Source organism: Salarias fasciatus, chromosome 23 (assembly GCF_902148845.1).
Source record: "Salarias fasciatus chromosome 23, fSalaFa1.1, whole genome shotgun sequence".
Classification (NCBI taxonomy): domain Eukaryota; kingdom Metazoa; phylum Chordata; class Actinopteri; order Blenniiformes; family Blenniidae; genus Salarias; species Salarias fasciatus.
In genome coordinates, this window is record NC_043766.1 from 22,823,365 (window position 1) to 22,840,124 (window position 16,760).

General features: G+C 42.1%; 1 protein-coding gene across 1 annotated transcript in view; it reads right to left on the reverse strand.

Annotated features, from left to right (window-relative positions):
• Window positions 1–8,419: 8,419 nt before the first annotated feature.
• Window positions 8,420–16,760, reverse strand: part of yjefn3 (YjeF N-terminal domain containing 3) — a 53,674-nt gene continuing 45,333 nt past the window's right edge. Inside the window, exons 3-6 of the mRNA XM_030084067.1 lie at window positions 13,740–13,850; window positions 10,283–10,396; window positions 9,279–9,429; window positions 8,420–8,998 (exon numbers count right to left, since the gene is read on the reverse strand). Of these exons, the coding sequence (XP_029939927.1) occupies window positions 8,802–8,998; window positions 9,279–9,429; window positions 10,283–10,396; window positions 13,740–13,850 (573 nt within the window). The 3' untranslated portion in view covers window positions 8,420–8,801. The remainder of the gene's footprint in view (window positions 8,999–9,278; window positions 9,430–10,282; window positions 10,397–13,739; window positions 13,851–16,760) is intronic.

Sequence of the window (16,760 nt, forward strand, 5' to 3'; positions counted from 1 at the left end):
TCAAAGGAATATATCATAATTCAGCATGTGACATTTGTTTACAGAATCATTCTTTTCTTCTTGAGGATGAGTTTACACTGTATCTGTCTCGTGAGCTATATCTGGCTGCTGAACAGGTGTGTGCGTGCTCGTGCGTGTGCACGTGTGTGTGTGTGTGCACGCAGGCACGCACACGCACACGTGCTTCAGACTGTTTCCATCATCGTGTGTCCATGTTGGTTTCTCTGCCTGCCTCAAATGCAAACGAGTACCTGACACAGCCTAAAAGAAACATTTTGTTTTATATGAGGGGCCGTACAAGACATAATTCATTCTGGCCCTCTCACATACATATATTCTCATGCTTATACACACATATATTCTACTGGCACACACACATATTCTCCTTTCACATACATATATTCTCACGCTTACACGCACATATATTCTCCTTTCACATGTATACATTCTCCTAAATAGGCATATATGCGTGTGTACAAAGAAAATATATGGATGTAAGAGAAGTATGTATGTATGTAAGAGAAGAATATATGTGTGTGTGAGTGAGTATAGTGGAAAAGGAAGTAAGTATAGTGGAAAAGGAAGTGTGCTGTGATTGGCTGAGTAGCTCAAGCAGGTGGGTCTTGTTCTGATCAGTCAACATTGCAGGTCTCAGCACTGCTACAAGCAACTGGTGTATTGGGAAATATTTTATCATCCCCAGAAACAGCCTGATCCTTATCCTCATGGCAGTGATGGGGCAAGGATCCATGGGGGCTCCAAGCAAGAAATTCATTGGGCCCCCACCCCATCCGTGCACACTGAAAAAAATAGTTTTTTTTACACACAATTTTGCACCTAGCGGGGGCCCCCTAAATGTCGGGGCCCCAGGCAAATGCCTGGCTTGCCTGTTGGCACACCATGCCTCTGCCTTATGGCTTGAGCAGCAGGCGACAGGTTCATCTGCTCCAGACTGGATTCACAGCACTGTGGAAAGTGAGAAACTCTTCAGACCTGCAAACGTCCAAGTGGCTTCAGCAGGACAAGCAGCTAACGCTAACACTACACAAGGTCGAACTGGAGGATTAGGGCAGTGTTTTTCAACCCCTGTGCCATCATGTAAAGGGTGAATGATGCTTTCTGTACGGATATGACGCCTTAGGAGACAGTAAATAAGCATATATTATGGAAAAAAAACTCCACTAGCTTAATGCTAACATCTATGGAAAATAGACTGGAAATGCTAATAGTTAGCATACAGTCACATAACTTATGGTGCATTCACACCGGACGCGTCGCGGGCCTCGTCGACGCTTGGGACGCCTCGAAGCTGACGCTTGTGACGCTTTCAACACGACGCTTGACACCGGGTGGTCACAAAGCTCGCGACGCTCTTGATGCACGTCAGTTAATTGGCGCGCTGGAGGCTGATTTCTGTTTCCAGCTATGGCGGATCGCATCAGGAGAGCGGCTTGGCTTTATTTGTTAAATAAAGCTCGACCGCGTTGTCGTTAAAGTCGCTATTGGCTGCTCTGCTCCTCTCTGCTCTGACTGCAGCGGGGAGCGCTGCTGAGACTGACCGCTTGTGAGCGCTTTGGGACGGGGGAGGGGCTCACGCAGCACCCGCTGCTCATTGACAACAGCAACGAGACGTCCTGTCACGTCTCCAGAGCACCAGAGAAGGTTGCTAGATTTGTCGCTAGTTGCTTTTGACAAAAAAACCTCGCCAAGAGGCTTTGGAAAGTCGCCAGATTTAGCGAGAAAGTCGTCAAGTTAGCAACACTGGCTGGCCCGCATCGGTGCTCGGATCACTCGTAGTGACGTAGCACCGGAGGGATCGTCTCTGATTGGTTGACGCTCAGCGGCAGCGCATTGAAAGTTCAGTTTTCCCAACTCTCAAAAAGCGACGCTCACGACGCTCTTGACGCCGGGGACGAGCGCCGTGGGCGTCGACGCTCGAAACGCTGGAAAAGCGACGCTCATGACGCTCCTGATGCGCCGCCCCGCCGCCCGCCGCTCCACGACGCTCGTCCACCATAGACTTTGCATAGAAAAGCGCCGCTCACGACGCTTGCGACGCGTCCGGTGTGAATGCACCATTACTGGAACAAATTAAAGCAGTACTATGCAAGATTTGCTTTAGCGCTCCCCCTACTGGTCTCCTGTGAAAGCTCACTGTTGTAAACGTTCTCGGTATCACCCCCCACCCCCGCCCCTGCGTGCAGAGAGAATGTCACTCCCATTTCCTTTTTTTCGCTCGTTAGACAAAGTTTTTTTCTGTCTTTTTGGTTCTGCCATCCGTGAGCACCTAAGGGTGGCGTTACTAATGCTAGCGCGGGTTTCATGTTTGTTTTATGCGCGCTGCCCGGGAACTTACTCCGGTTGCTCCCTCTGTCGTAGACATGCCTGCCTCACACACTCAAACTTATTGGAAAACAAACACACTCGGAGACATGCTGCTTTCAGCTCAGTGCAGCGAACTCACTCGCGCTCACGTCTACCAGAGGAGGTGCCACTCCTCTTTATTTTTCAGTTACCAAACGGAAATTAGAACCAATCAACACGTCATGCAAAGATCGTCTACTGCAACACAATGACAGATATTGCACTCCAACAGCTTTTATACTTGTAATCCCGTGAAGCTGGTTTGTTCTCGCGAGATGTAGTCGGTCCGCTCCTCTGAAATTGCAAGCGCTGTTTTCAGGACACAGACACCGGGGGGAGTGGAAGGACCGGCGAATCACCGTGACAAGTCTTTGTTTACCCCCACAGGGATTCTGAAACACATTTATTGAGGTAAAAAAGTTGCATAGTTCTGCTTTAAACAGAACATTTCACTTACTCAATACAAAGAACAAACCCTAATTATTTCAGTAATAAGTGGAATATATATTCCTCAATCAGAAAATTATGGACAATGATAAAAATACTAACATAACACACAGTAAGTAGCTACGGAAGCCCAAGAGGCTCAAAATGTAAATCACAAATTCATCCAGAATTTACAGATTCTGTTCGCAAGGAGAATATGTGTGTGTATAAGAATGACAATATATGTATGTGCAAGGAGAATATATGTTTGTGTAAGCATGAGAATATATGCATGTGCAAGGAGAATATATGTTTGTATAAGCATGAGAATATATGTGTGTGTGAGGGCGAGAATGAATTATGTCTTGTACGGCCCCTCATAGTTTTATGTTGCTGTTTTGAAGCAAGTAAACTGTTATGAATATTTTTTGTTTATTCACAAATATCCCTCGCACACTCACAGTCGGGTTCTCTTTGTCAGACAAGATAAGGTTTTGATCGCCCTCTGCTGTGTCACGTCCTTCACAGGTCCCTCGTCTGTCTCAAACTCTGCGTAAATCTCCCCAAGAGACAGAGGATAGATGCGGCTGTTCTCCCTCTGGTTCACCTTCTGGTTCAGTTTTGTAACTTTTTAACAGTTGCTGATTGCAGGGCGATTTGCTGCCAAAGAGTGGAAGTGGCGTCATATGGCATGCCATTCAGGAAAAAGTCCTCAGAATGCAGACACAAGACGCGCTCAGGAGGTGTAATGTACTTTGGCAAATTTGACGAGTGTAAATCGTTAGTATTTAGCAAAGGCGCTTGTAAAAACTCTGTAAAAATTATAAGCACTAATTACATTTGACTGTTTTATGAATCCCACTGGGCTGAATATGTTTTAAAAGGTAATAAAATAACACCTTTTAATAGAAGGTTGGAATCTGTATCTCAAACTTGTTAAATATTGAAGTCCGGTTTCACTATTCCAAAACTTTACGTCTTGTTACCACCACCTTTTCCTCACCAGTAAAGAATGCCAAACCATGTTATAGATCAAATGTCAAATTAATTGTCTGCAAGTTCAGCAAACAAACTGTTTTTAATGTCCGTTTGTTTTTTCCCCGTCTGTCCCGCTATAGGCTCAATTGTTGAGTGGTTAAAGCTAGAATTTTTCCACTTTGCCTTTTGTCCTGAAGTAGTTATGAGCCTGTCCTTGTTCTGTTCTTGAGGAAGGCACTTGACGCAATCACTCCTGGGGGAAAGTGGTGCTGCATTGTTGAAAAATTATAGTGTGAGATAACGTGCTGAATGGCAGCTGTCATCTTCAGAAAGCACAAAGTGGCAGCACACATCTACAAGATGCAGGCAGCTTGCCGCAGAAGCTCCAATTTTCTTCTTGCTTTTTGATATATTTTTGTTCTTTCAGCAATACTTTGAATTAATTGTTTCACATGTGGTGTGAGCTTTTCTCCTCTCTATGCAACATGCCTTTTTTGTCTGTCTTAGTGCTGCTTGGACTTTACTTTTCACTCTGTTTACGTTCCGATGGTGGACCGGCTCATATACATGACGGAACAGATCGTGCTCAGGCCGGTCGGCTTATACCTCTGAAGCAATGTAGGTCGTCTAGAGCAGGAGGCTCAGAAGAGGACATGCAGGAGATGCAGAGGGAGAATGAAGCACCGGAAAAAGAAAGATGGATTGCAACATCAGAGACAACAGCGACTGGAGAAGAAGATGAGTTTCAAGCCGTGTCTCCCATCTGTCATCACAGGGAACGTCAGATCGCTGGCGAATAAACTGGACAAGCTGACGGCTCTGGCCTGGAGTCAGAGGGAGTGCAGGGAGTGTTGCTGGGTTTCAATCCCAGCCCGACAGCGTTCGATGTGCTCATTATTAACCACAGGTGTAATCTCACACATATTACAATCGAAGAATGTGTCTGCTGGCCAGACATTGAACTGCTAGCTGTTGGTCTCAGACCACATTATTTCCCACATCGTCATCATGGCTGTTTATGTTACTCCCTCTGCTGACCCCACATCTGCCTGCAACAACATCTACCCTACAATAGTCCGGGTACAAACCCAACACCTGAGCGCCTTCTTCATCATTTCTCATTACTTCTTGGTTCTTGCCACTCCTGGATTTTGGTGATATTGTTTATATGAATGGCTCTGCTCACACCTTACATCGCTTGGATGCTGAGTACCATTTTGCCTTGAGTTTCATGACTGGTTGTAAACCCCTCACACATCACTGCACACTGTGCTCTACAGTAAACTGGGCTTCACTGTTCACAAGGAAAACCATGCGTTCGTACATTTTTATGTAGAAACCTATCATTTTCCCATCACAGCCTCTAAACTCTGGACAAGATCACTCTCTCCATCCCCTCAGTCCATACCGAACTGGGTAAAAAGGCCTCCGACTCTGTCCCTTCAACCTGGAACAAGGTCACACATTTATTTTTTCAGCCTGCAAAAGGTACAATCAACCGCTTTATCAATAGTTCTTCCTGAACAACTTCCAGGCATTACTTCATAATTTTGATCACACTGATGTGTTAATGTATCCGTAATGTATCCGACAAAAATAAACAACACAGAGACGACTGCCGGGCAAAAAGTGGTGGCATCAAATGCTCATTGCCGCAACTCTTTCACTATACAGCTGTGGGTCACATCAGACGTTGAGATGTGTTCAGATGATGTTTGGCCACAAACTCAGTCATTCTTGGACCTGCAGTGAAGCATATCACAGACAGTCAGGTCTTTATTGGTTCTGTGTAGAATGAACAGACTGCGGAAATGGGTAACCATGATATGCTACAGACTCAATTTCTCTTTCTTCCACACTATTGCTCTCTGTTGCTCAATCTTCTTTTCCATATTGAACTGTTTCACACGATAGTGAAACAAGCATTGCTGTCACTTGTGACAATTCAATTATCTGGGCCACCAACAACTACAAAGCTCATTACTCAGTCGCTCTCTTCATAAGTACAAATGACAAAGTAGTGACAGGTTATTGTTTCCTGACAGCGATTGGACAAGCATGAAAGACAGGACCACTGAGAGCTCAGGCATATTTCTCCAACCCTTGTCAGTTCTTCTCTGACAGATTTAATACCACCAAGTGAAAAAAGAATCAACATTCCTTTTCACTGACTTTCTACACCCACTCTTTCTCTCTCTCAGTCTCCCTCTCTTTCTCACACACACACACACACACACACACACACACACACACACACACACACACACACACACCAGACATTAGTGCAATTGTATGCAGAAGAAGCTCCTGTGCTTACACATTACCTCATCTGCTGCACAGTGAAGTTTTGGTCATTCTCATTGGAGCTGGCAGCCCTGGGATCAATACTGAGATTCCTTCCTCTCCAGCTGATTATGGCTTGATCACACCTGTTTATGGCTTTCATTACCAAATCAAATCCAGTTGGAAACCAACAAACAGATCAGAACAGTGTGTGCTCATTCCAGAAGTCGAGCCCTGAAGAATGGGATGTGAGTTTTTTGCAGTGTGGCCCCCTGGTGACCTCGGAAGTTTAAAGAAATGATAAAATGAAAATTAACATGTACAGATCACATGTCACAGAAGGTAGGGTGGCACAAGTAAGAGGCAAATGGGAATGAGAGATGTGTGTTCTTAGGTCCACCATAACTGAGGGTTTGTTGCTACATGGAGGCAGGAGGACAACAGGAACCTTGGACCTCATGAAATGTGTTAGTGTGTAGTTACCTGTTTAAAAACTCAAAACACTCAGAACAAAATTAGTATTGATCAAGACTATCAAGACACCTTTCTGGAGGCCCCTAGGGCTCAGCCAATTTGCATATATTACCATTTCTCATCTACATATTGACTCAGAGGAATGCTGAAAAATGAATTCATACATTAGTATGAATAGTAGACTCCATCCATCCATTTTCTGCTGCTTGTCCTTTTCAGGGTCACGGGGGGCTGCAGCCAATCCCAGCTATCAGGCGAGGGCGGTGTACACCCTGTACACCCTGTACACCCTGTACACCCGGTCTGTCACAGGGCTGACACATATAGACATACAACCATTCACACCAAGGGGCAATTTAGGGTTAATTAACCTGACCTGCTTGTTTCTGGACCGTGGGAGGAAGCCTGAGTACCTAGAGGGAACCCACACACACACACACACACACACAGGGAGAACATGCAAACTCCACACAGAAAGCCCCCGGCTGGTACTTGCACCCAGGACCTTCTTGCTGTGAGGCAAGGGCACTAATCAGTGTCTAGAAATGACTTTATTCGGTGATATACAAATAAAACTGAAGCGATTTGAGGTCAATATTTAATTTGAGCAGCATACATGCAGTTAAATAGTGTGAGCTGTGGTGGCTCACGTGAAGGAGTCGGTCACTTTATAAACTCTGGGTTGCCTATTCATGTGTGTCTGTGTCTTTGGGCAAGACACTAAATCCCAGTTTGCTCCCTGTGTTGAGTAAGCATGGCAGCTAAGGCCATTGGTTTGTGTAAATGTGTGAAGGAGTAAAAATGTACAATTCTGTTTCATTCAGGCTTTCAGTAATGAAAAATGCTTACTGCTGCAGAAAGAAGCAAAACAACCTTTCCCATGCTGATTATTAAACAGTGTTCATCCCCATCTGTCTGCTGGTTTTGATTCACACAGTAAAATCAACAATATGTGATTTTTAACAGCATTCAGCTTTGCTCAAGGTGATTGTTGTGCAACTCGATAGTATATGCATGTACTGTTGTGCTTGCTAATCCATTCACACAGATACCATTACAAGGAAATATACAAACTGATCCATAGTTTCATCTCACACACATAACAAGGCACAATAAGGTGCAACATCCTTCATGCAGCAATTAGCAGTATCCTCCTTTTCTTGATTACAATCCAAAGTATGTTATTCACAGAAATCCCATTTAGGGCCACAATAGGCAGAAAAAAAATTGTAGAAAAACAAAGATTAGGTTGAACCTAATCCTTGTTTTTCTACAATTTTCACACGCTGGGAGAGACTGTAACGCTTTATTTTTTGAAAAAGAAGATGACTAGAAGTTCAGAACTCTACTGTCACTTTGTGATTCCCACCCATGTACAATGAGAAATAGGCTGATTGTGTGTGGCCATCAGCAAAGAATCAGCTGGAACTGATTAAAGCGTAACGTGGTTTTCTAAATGGTACCTGAAAAATGGAAACCTTAGATACACTGGATCATCTGTGTTTTATTCCCAGACAGCAGTGTGAATGAAATCACAACATCAAAAACAAGTGAATTGTGAATGTTTTTTTAATTGGACAACATTAACTGACTGTGATCTCTGTAAAAGAAAAAGAAATCCCAAGAAGTGCATGATAATCAAACAACCCAAAACCTAAGTGTTAAATTCTCAACATACACCAACACTCATCTCAGCAGCACGTCAGAGTAAAAAGGTCAACATAAGAACATAAATGCATCATTCATATATATATATATATATATATATATATATATATATATATATATATATATATATATATATATATATATATATATATATATATATATGTATATATATATATATATATGATAGAGAGAGAGAGAGACAGACAGATGTTTCTTTATTTAAAAAAAAGATTTAAAAATAGAACTACTACCTGATTGGTGTCAGAGGACAATAACTGTTGTTGTTCTCTCCTGACCGCAGACAAAAAAGTCTCTATCTTGCAAAAGAATCAAAAACAGTGTGATGCTACAACTTTTACAAGTTGACTGACACAAAACTCATCATGCCATTTGCTAAAAGACATGACTCAAACCACATTTTCTAAATATTGTCCTCCTACTGTAGCTCAATAGCACATTTAGCTAGTGTGTATCCTGACCTGCACAACTGAGAAAATAACATTGAATCACATTAACAATCTATAAAGTACAAAACAAGAGAATAGATTGACTGCACTGTTTTCTTTTTAAATGAGAAGTCACTGCATCGCCTCTTCTCTTCACATGTGTTACAATTCTATGAGACAGTCTGTGCCAGGGTAGTCGGGTAGGTTCAGCTCATATTTTTTCTGGATGTCATAGGGCAGGAAGCGTCCAGCCAGAAAATGCTTCCCAGAGAAACTCATGGCACACTTCTTTGGTGCTGTAAGTGAAATGAGAACTTCTGGGCTTATCCCATCCTGATCTGGTTCCTCTACATCCCAACCTGAGGAGGAGAGAAAGAAGCATTTCAGTAGGGTAGCGCTGTGGTGGGGTTTTTTTTAATTCTTTTTTTTTTTTTTTTTTTCCAGTAGGTAGTGTATTTCGAGTACGATGAACTCATACTGAGCTGACAGTGGCACAGGATTTATCCCCCATGTGTGCCGCCAGACCTGGAAAACTCCTCTTCATGAGCCAAGGCTCCTCAGGAGCTGCCTGCAGGATCATTTATCATGTTGTGCTTCTGGGCCTTGTGTCTGATGTATACAGTTTTTGTGAGAGCTTACCAGAGGGCACATCCACACTGGCAATTGGAATCTTGACTTGCTTCAGGGTACTCAGGATAACAGAATATGGCTCCTTTATGTTGGCACAGTCTGCCTCCGGGCCCAGCATGGCATCAATCACTATGTTGTAGGCATCGTTTATAAGTTGCACCTGAACACAGAATACCTCAGTATTAGAAGAATTAAACATTTAGCAGTGACTCTCCACTGAAGCACAGGAGTTTTTTTTTTCTTCTCTTGACATGTTGGTTGCTTGGAGTTTGCACATTATCCCTGTGAAATGGTTTTCTTTTAGGAGGTACAAAATATTGACTGTAGTAGGAAAAAGGACTGAGCGTGTTAGTTTCTCTGTGTTGTCCTGCAAGACATTGGCAACCTCACTTGAGCAATAGCATTGTATGCAACTCTCTGATCCTTTCATATGATAAAATTGAGGCTAGAAAATGGATCAGCTGATGCATTTTATGTTAGCTTCATGTTTTAAAACAAGCACCTCTATTTATGGTACTTAGAGAAAATGGTTTCCTTTGCGTCACACCCTGGCTATATGACATCTGCTGTTGAATAAAAGAAATACATTGGTATATTAAATATTTGGAATATTTGTGTCAAAAACATTGAAGAGTTGAAGTGGATGAACAACAAAAAAACCTTTCCTAAAGGTGCTGTTTAACTCAAGGTCATTTTGTTTTGTATATCTACTGAGTTATCATGGAATTCTCTAGTCAGAATTTAAACATTTTAACTGTATTTATTGTTATTTTCTTTCCCTGTAGCCACCAGTAGAGGAGTCAGTAGTGTTGTCAAATCAGGGAGTTATTCCAGTTCTGGTACATGATAAATGAATTTCAAACTCTGTATGTGTACGTGCACGTGCACGTGTACGTGTACGTGTACGTGTACATGTACGTGTACGTGTACGTGTACGTTATAGAGGTTCCCTGGAAACCACCACACAGCTGAAACTCTTGTGAAATATGTTATTCTGTTGAAAAGCTGCTGACCTCTGTGGGGAGATAGGAGAGGAAAGGGATATCCATCTTCTCGCACTGGACTGTGAAATCCTGGTGTAGACTGTGAGTGGTGCGTTTGGGGTGGTAGATGGTGGGCTCATATTCCTGCATGAGATGAGGCAACACAGGAAAGAAAAAACAGCAGACATAAGGGGTGGGGGGGGGAGCAAAACAGAGAAAAAAATACCAGTTACCCAATATCGACACTTCAGTCAGCCAACACCGACATGATTGAGTAGGGATGACGCTTCAATGTAGATTTGGCCTGCAGTTCAGAGCATGTGAAAATACTGTTGAGTGGTGATCAGAGGCGGCGGTTTCCACAGTCTGCTTCCTGAATGAATACTTCCCTTATAAACTGGAGGTAGAGAAGAGTAGAAATCCAGACCCCTGTGGGCTGAAAGGTCTGTGACGCTCAGCAGGAAGCACCTGTGATCCGTGACCTTTACACTGTCACTAAGATAAATCTTTAAAAAACAGGACGGGCAGTCAGCGGTGTGAGTGCATGTTGGCATGTTTAATGGTGTAAATATGTGTTTGATGTTTTCTTACTATTTTCAAGAACAGAGCTCTTAATGAGTGTTTTTCTTTCTTTTTACTGACATGAAATATATCACTACTTTCAAAAGAGCAGTTCAACAAAGCTAGATTTCTCAGGTATGTTTGAGGTTCTTTAGCCATCCAAATATGCTGTAGAAAACAATTTAACTAAGGTGTAAGAAAGCATGTATTTGATGGGGAAACATATTTTCCAACTCTGGACCTGTTCCTTCAGATGAAATAGGCAACATTATGATCGTTTTTCAGAAAACATTCAGCCATTTATATCATCTGTATACCTGAACGTATCAATTCACATTTTTTTATTGTTTTTTTTTTTTTTTATTGCTCTATAAATAATGGCAAATTCATATCTTTTTTTTTAAATTTGTATTTTCTTATTTGAACACACAGCTGGAAGTTTTAAAAATTAAACTAGTAATGACTGAAACTGATAATTACAAGGCAACATTTTTCTGTTTTTTGATGCACATATGCATCCTGCCTTTGTCCATAAGTCAGCTGGGATTTGCACCAGTATCCTGTAAACTGGAGTTGGATGAATGTAACAGTTGTTCACCCTTTGACGAGGCTTTGAACTCTCAGTTGTTGAAGTTGTGTTGTCGGGTTTATTTTCCCCACCAACAGTCAGCTTAGCTGTCGTTTTTTAAAAGAGATGCAATCGCCTATGGTGCCTATTACCTCCGATTAGAACCAGATTTCTGACTGGAGCACAATGACTGCGTCACAGACATCACGAAAAGGAAGAAATAAATAAACAGAGCACGTTTTTTCCAAATGTGTCTCAGCTGAGGCCGTCGTACAAAAGGAAGTTATCTGTGGGGTTCACCTGCCTCCCTGAGGATGCTAAACCAATCATATTTCCACGGCCACCGATCACCAAAGTCATCTCCATCATGAGCTTCGCAGAACGAAGCTCGAGCAAGCGAGACAAATGCAATCCACAGTGTGCGTCTCTCCGGTGGCCAAAGCATGCCCTTGACCTTATCAGCAGTTGCGAAATCAGAATGTGTGAAACTACGGCAGACCTTGAAATGGCTGTCAGTGTCACTGAGCGTGAACAGAAATGAGCCATGAGACTGAAAGAGGCAAAGGGTAAGAAAATGGTCTTTTTCTAGTTAATACCAACATTTAACAGGGTTATAAGGTCCGTTCCCTGAGAGACGATGGTTGTTGTGAGGCTATATTTTTGTACATAGCCCATCAGGCCCTGAAAGATGAAGTCTGCATCACACTGTTAATCAATCACATAATAACATCATTTACTGGAAAACCATCTCAAACTTTCAATAAAATGCTTTAAAATATTTATTATTGAATCAGTTAAACGATTGTTATGCACATTATTTCTTTCTTAGAAACAATCTTAAAGCCATTGTGATATAAAAATGTATGACGTAATGAACATAATGATTCCGCACTGTGACTTTCTATAAAGTAGAGCCAAACCTAACATCATGCTCTCTTGTTTTTATAAAAACTGCAAAGCAGAACTAAGGGCCATGGAATTGGGTTTTTATTGTCACTCAACATTAGCTTTGATCAGACAATATTTGTGTTGTCTGGTATTCAGCATTGTGTTTTTCTCTGCGTACCTCACAGTGGAAACAATCAAAGGTGCACAACAGGCACAGCGTGATTCTGTTAAGCATGGAAGTCTTGGAGCTATGTGAGAGGCAGGCTGCACTGTCAGCCCGCAGCTGATTCTGTGCTTGGTTTAATCACATTCACAGCTCTGCGTTCGGGTCTCACAGCCGTGTGGGTGTGCGTATACACGTGTTAATGTGTGCCTCACGTGTCTGCTTGCATGTCGTCCTGCTGACAGGGATCACATCACACTGAGAAAAACATACTTTCTTACACCGAGAGAGCAATTCACAGTCCAAAGTAAGTATTCAAGTTTCCTGAGTCAGAGAAGAACCTCTGGTCCCAGCTGAACTGGCTCGGAGTCACTTTAGAATTGATGATGATAAAACTTTATTCATGTAACACATTTCAGCACATTTGGACTAAGTAGTTTAAGTTGAGTCATACATGAGGAACTGCTGGTGTAAAAGGTAAAACCATCAGAATCAAAACATCATAAAACAGAAGATACCACACTTGAGATATATTTAAAAAGATGTTTAAATCCCAAGTGAGCTGTTTTTAGGAAGCTACGGAAAAGTTTGTTTTCTTGTAATTGTTCTTGGAATTCCAGAGTAAAAATATCTTCCTCTAAACTGACCTCTGACACCGTTTTAGGCCTGTAAGATGGAAAAAGTCAGAGTGGGAGTCAAGGAAAGAGACAAAGAAAGAGACTTCACAGAAGACCATCGGCTGCTTAAATAAAGTCTGTCTAACATGGTTTTAATCAGAACTATCAATGCGCTGTAAATCTAGTATGTCAGACACATATGGTAAAGTGTATAGATGCATTCCTTTCTAAGCCAAAGATCCCAAAAACACATATCCAATATTTCCCTTCCAATAAAACCATAGACTGGGGAAAGAGCACAGCTCAGTGTATTGCCTTGATAAGACTTGTGATCAATAGCGTGTTCACAGAGCGTGAACCCTCACCACCAAAGGCTTAACCACGGTGCAGCCGCAGCTTCAGACGTGACGGTTATGGCATCACATCACTGCAGCAAAGCACAAGACGCCTTTAACGAGAGTAACAATAGCATGATATCATGACTGTCTGAGTACCTCGCAGAGAAAGTAATGGGATAACTGCTCCGGGACGTTTACAGCAGCCGAAATGAAATCCTGTAAAGCACTTGGGGCAAGTTTAAGTTTGCAAGGCCATCAAAATGACTCAGTGTGCACTAGACTGTGTTTTATAGCTGATAACATGTTGTAAACAGGCACGCATGCCCTGCTTGTACTTTCCAGGACTACTTACAAACATGCGCAGGTGTCGAGCACACACCAGTCCGATGGAGCCGTTCTGATCGGGGCCGCAGATCACCAGCACCGTGGGCTGCTTCTTTGACAGAGAGCTGAGGGGGTAGGCCTGGCGGAGCAAAGCAGGGGGCGCAGAGTCAGAAACAGAGCATGATGACAGAGAGAAGATCCAGATGTAAGAGGAAGGGGTGATTTACATATGCAGAAATAGGAAGAGATATTTAAAGAGAACAATAGTGAGGGCAAGGGGAGGAAAGACTGTGTGGGATATTCAGTATTATCTCGTCCATGCAAGCTTATTTTTCAGCAGGCTATTCGATCTGCACCTCAGCTTTTCCGTCGTACTCTGAGCGCCTGACTGCAGCGTGCCTCACATGCCAGACGAGGGCAGAAACGGCACCAGCTCGACTGTCTCTTTTGTCTACAAGGAAAGATCCGCTCTCATTAAAATAACCCGGTCACTAGTGGAAAAAAAAAAAAAACAGCAGTGTCCTCACTATGGGACGCTTCCGTACGTATAACACACTTTCCATCTCGGACCAGGCTGGAGGATCGAGCTGCTGGGATCTGCCTCGTTTACTGGCCTCACGTTCCCTCATAAATCACTGCACACCTCCTTAAACTACTCACGCATTTACCAGTGAAAACTGTCATCCTGAACGGTTAATCTCGCGTCTCCGGCACCTAAATAAACAGAAGCGTTTCATGAATGAGTGAGGGAGGGAGGGATTGTGGGAGGGAGGGAGCACCAGTTTGTGCGTGAATACAAAATCATTACAGAAGGCCCCAAATGTGCCTGACTCAGTTTTCCACTGATTTTCCAAAGCAGAAAAGTCATTACAGCATTATTAAGTGTTAGCTGAAATTAGGAAGTATTTTTCCAAGGAAGAGTTTTCGTTAGGTGAAATGAGCCTGATTTTTCATCACCGCGAAGGTCAGAGCTAAACTTTATGGGGGGGGGTGGGGGTGGACTGGAAATTGAGTCAAGACCAAGGTCATGTGGCAAAAACCTTCCAATTAGTGGCCAATAAAAGTGAGCTGGGACACAGGTTGTAACAATAATTAGCTCACTTTTATCACCACCATAAAAAGCCCATGACAGCAGATCACAGTAATGCTTCAGATTACTGCCCCCAAATTATAGTTCAAGATTTTAATAATTATAGTGCACATATAAAACCACGGATAATTTATTAATAGGACCATCCCCAAAGCCTTAAAATAGATGAATAACTGTGTCTTTGATACTTTGAGAACTAAATTAACCTTATTTTCATTCTGCTTGAGGCATGTTCTTCTAACAGAGGTACCAGCCATGGCTAATCAGATAATTATTTAGTATAGGATCTTTAAGTTTATACATGTAAATTACTCCCTACTAATATCTCAATTACAGCTGTGGTGGTCTGTCTGAATGTGAATTGCTGTAGATTGTAATGAATCGGTGACGTGCTCATCAGCGTCTTTCTTCCATTTGTTTTAATCATATTATAACAATGCCCTCATTCAAAAAGAACTGACACTGTAGTTGGTAGCTCTAATACAAGAACTTTGGCTCCTTGTAAATGTAATATTTTTCCATAAAAGTAGAGTTGTAAACATGCTGTATTTACATATTAATGACCCTTTTCATTTGCGACTTGAAATAAAAAGATTCACATTCAAGACATGATAAATGTTCATGCTGGTTCTTCCAATTGCTTGAGATCATTTACTTTGGAGCCTCAGTTTCCCGATGATAGAAATGAACCTGAAAGAAGCTGAATTTCCTCCACTGTGCATGAAACTCATTTGCTTCCACTTTCAGTAATGTATGCGCCACAGGAGTAGGTTCACACTGAGAAATAGGCCATTCCCCACATTGGATAATTGGATATAACAAGACTCAGAATGCATTAACGAGAGCAATGAATCCTGGAGAAGAGACAGCTGCTATTATCAAAATCATAACAGCTCAGCAGAGAAATCAACATACAAACTCAATGAGATGGAGAAGAGAGCGTTACGGCCACTGGGAGACCACAGGACTGATGGTAACATTTAGAGAGAAACAAGCTGCTGATGGACGGGGAAAGCAAGTGTCCTCGATTTTCACTTGTAAACTAAAACTTTCACTGGGTTTCACGCATTTTTAACCATTTATCAAGGCCTTTATGGGTTGAGGAGAAAGTTTCCTCTTCAAATGCTCTTTTGTCTTTTGTCTTCCTTCTTCCAAACATAGGGATTTTTATTTGGGAATTTTTAGCAACAATACTTGTACTTGCAATTGTGATTTACTATTTAAGGCGGTGTGACTGTACTGCATTATACTCGAATATACTTTTTCTCTAGTCTTTCCACCCCTCAAAACCCCAAAATTCAAAACCGCAGTCAAACTGAAAATACTGAAGTGGAACATAAGCAACCAACAGCTATTAGCTTGGCTGCGTCATGTCTTCTGTCTTGGAGCCGTCTCTATCGCACTCTTTATTTTTATTTTATACATAAACTCAAATGAGAAGGTTTAATGACCGTTTCTATGAATGTCGAGGGCCATCGGGAGAGTCAGTGATATCAGTGCTGGAGCCTTTTCATACTGCTGGAGAAACCATTAGAGCCACACACTGCTGAAGGTGAGCTGCCATAAAGGGCCCAGGCCTGGATCAATTCACAGTTCACATTCATTATGAAGTGTTTTTTTTTTTTTTTTTTTAACTCATCAGAACGAAAAGAGTATTCTCACGCATCTATTCAGACTATTCTGAGAGTAAACTTGCACTGTGAATAGTGAATAAATGAAAACCATCAGCAAAACAGGACAAAAGGAACATTTCTGGTATGACCCCTGCTGGTGTTGATGCTGGTGATTGTGCTTCTTTTTTTGTCATGTTTCATATTTAAAAAAACAAAATTGAAAAAAAATGAAGGACAAATGATCAAATCACAAAATGGTCTTAATGATTGCATCAATTCCATGACCACAATGTCACTCATTTTTGATGGATTTTGCACAGATTTATATGCAGCAGCAATAACAACT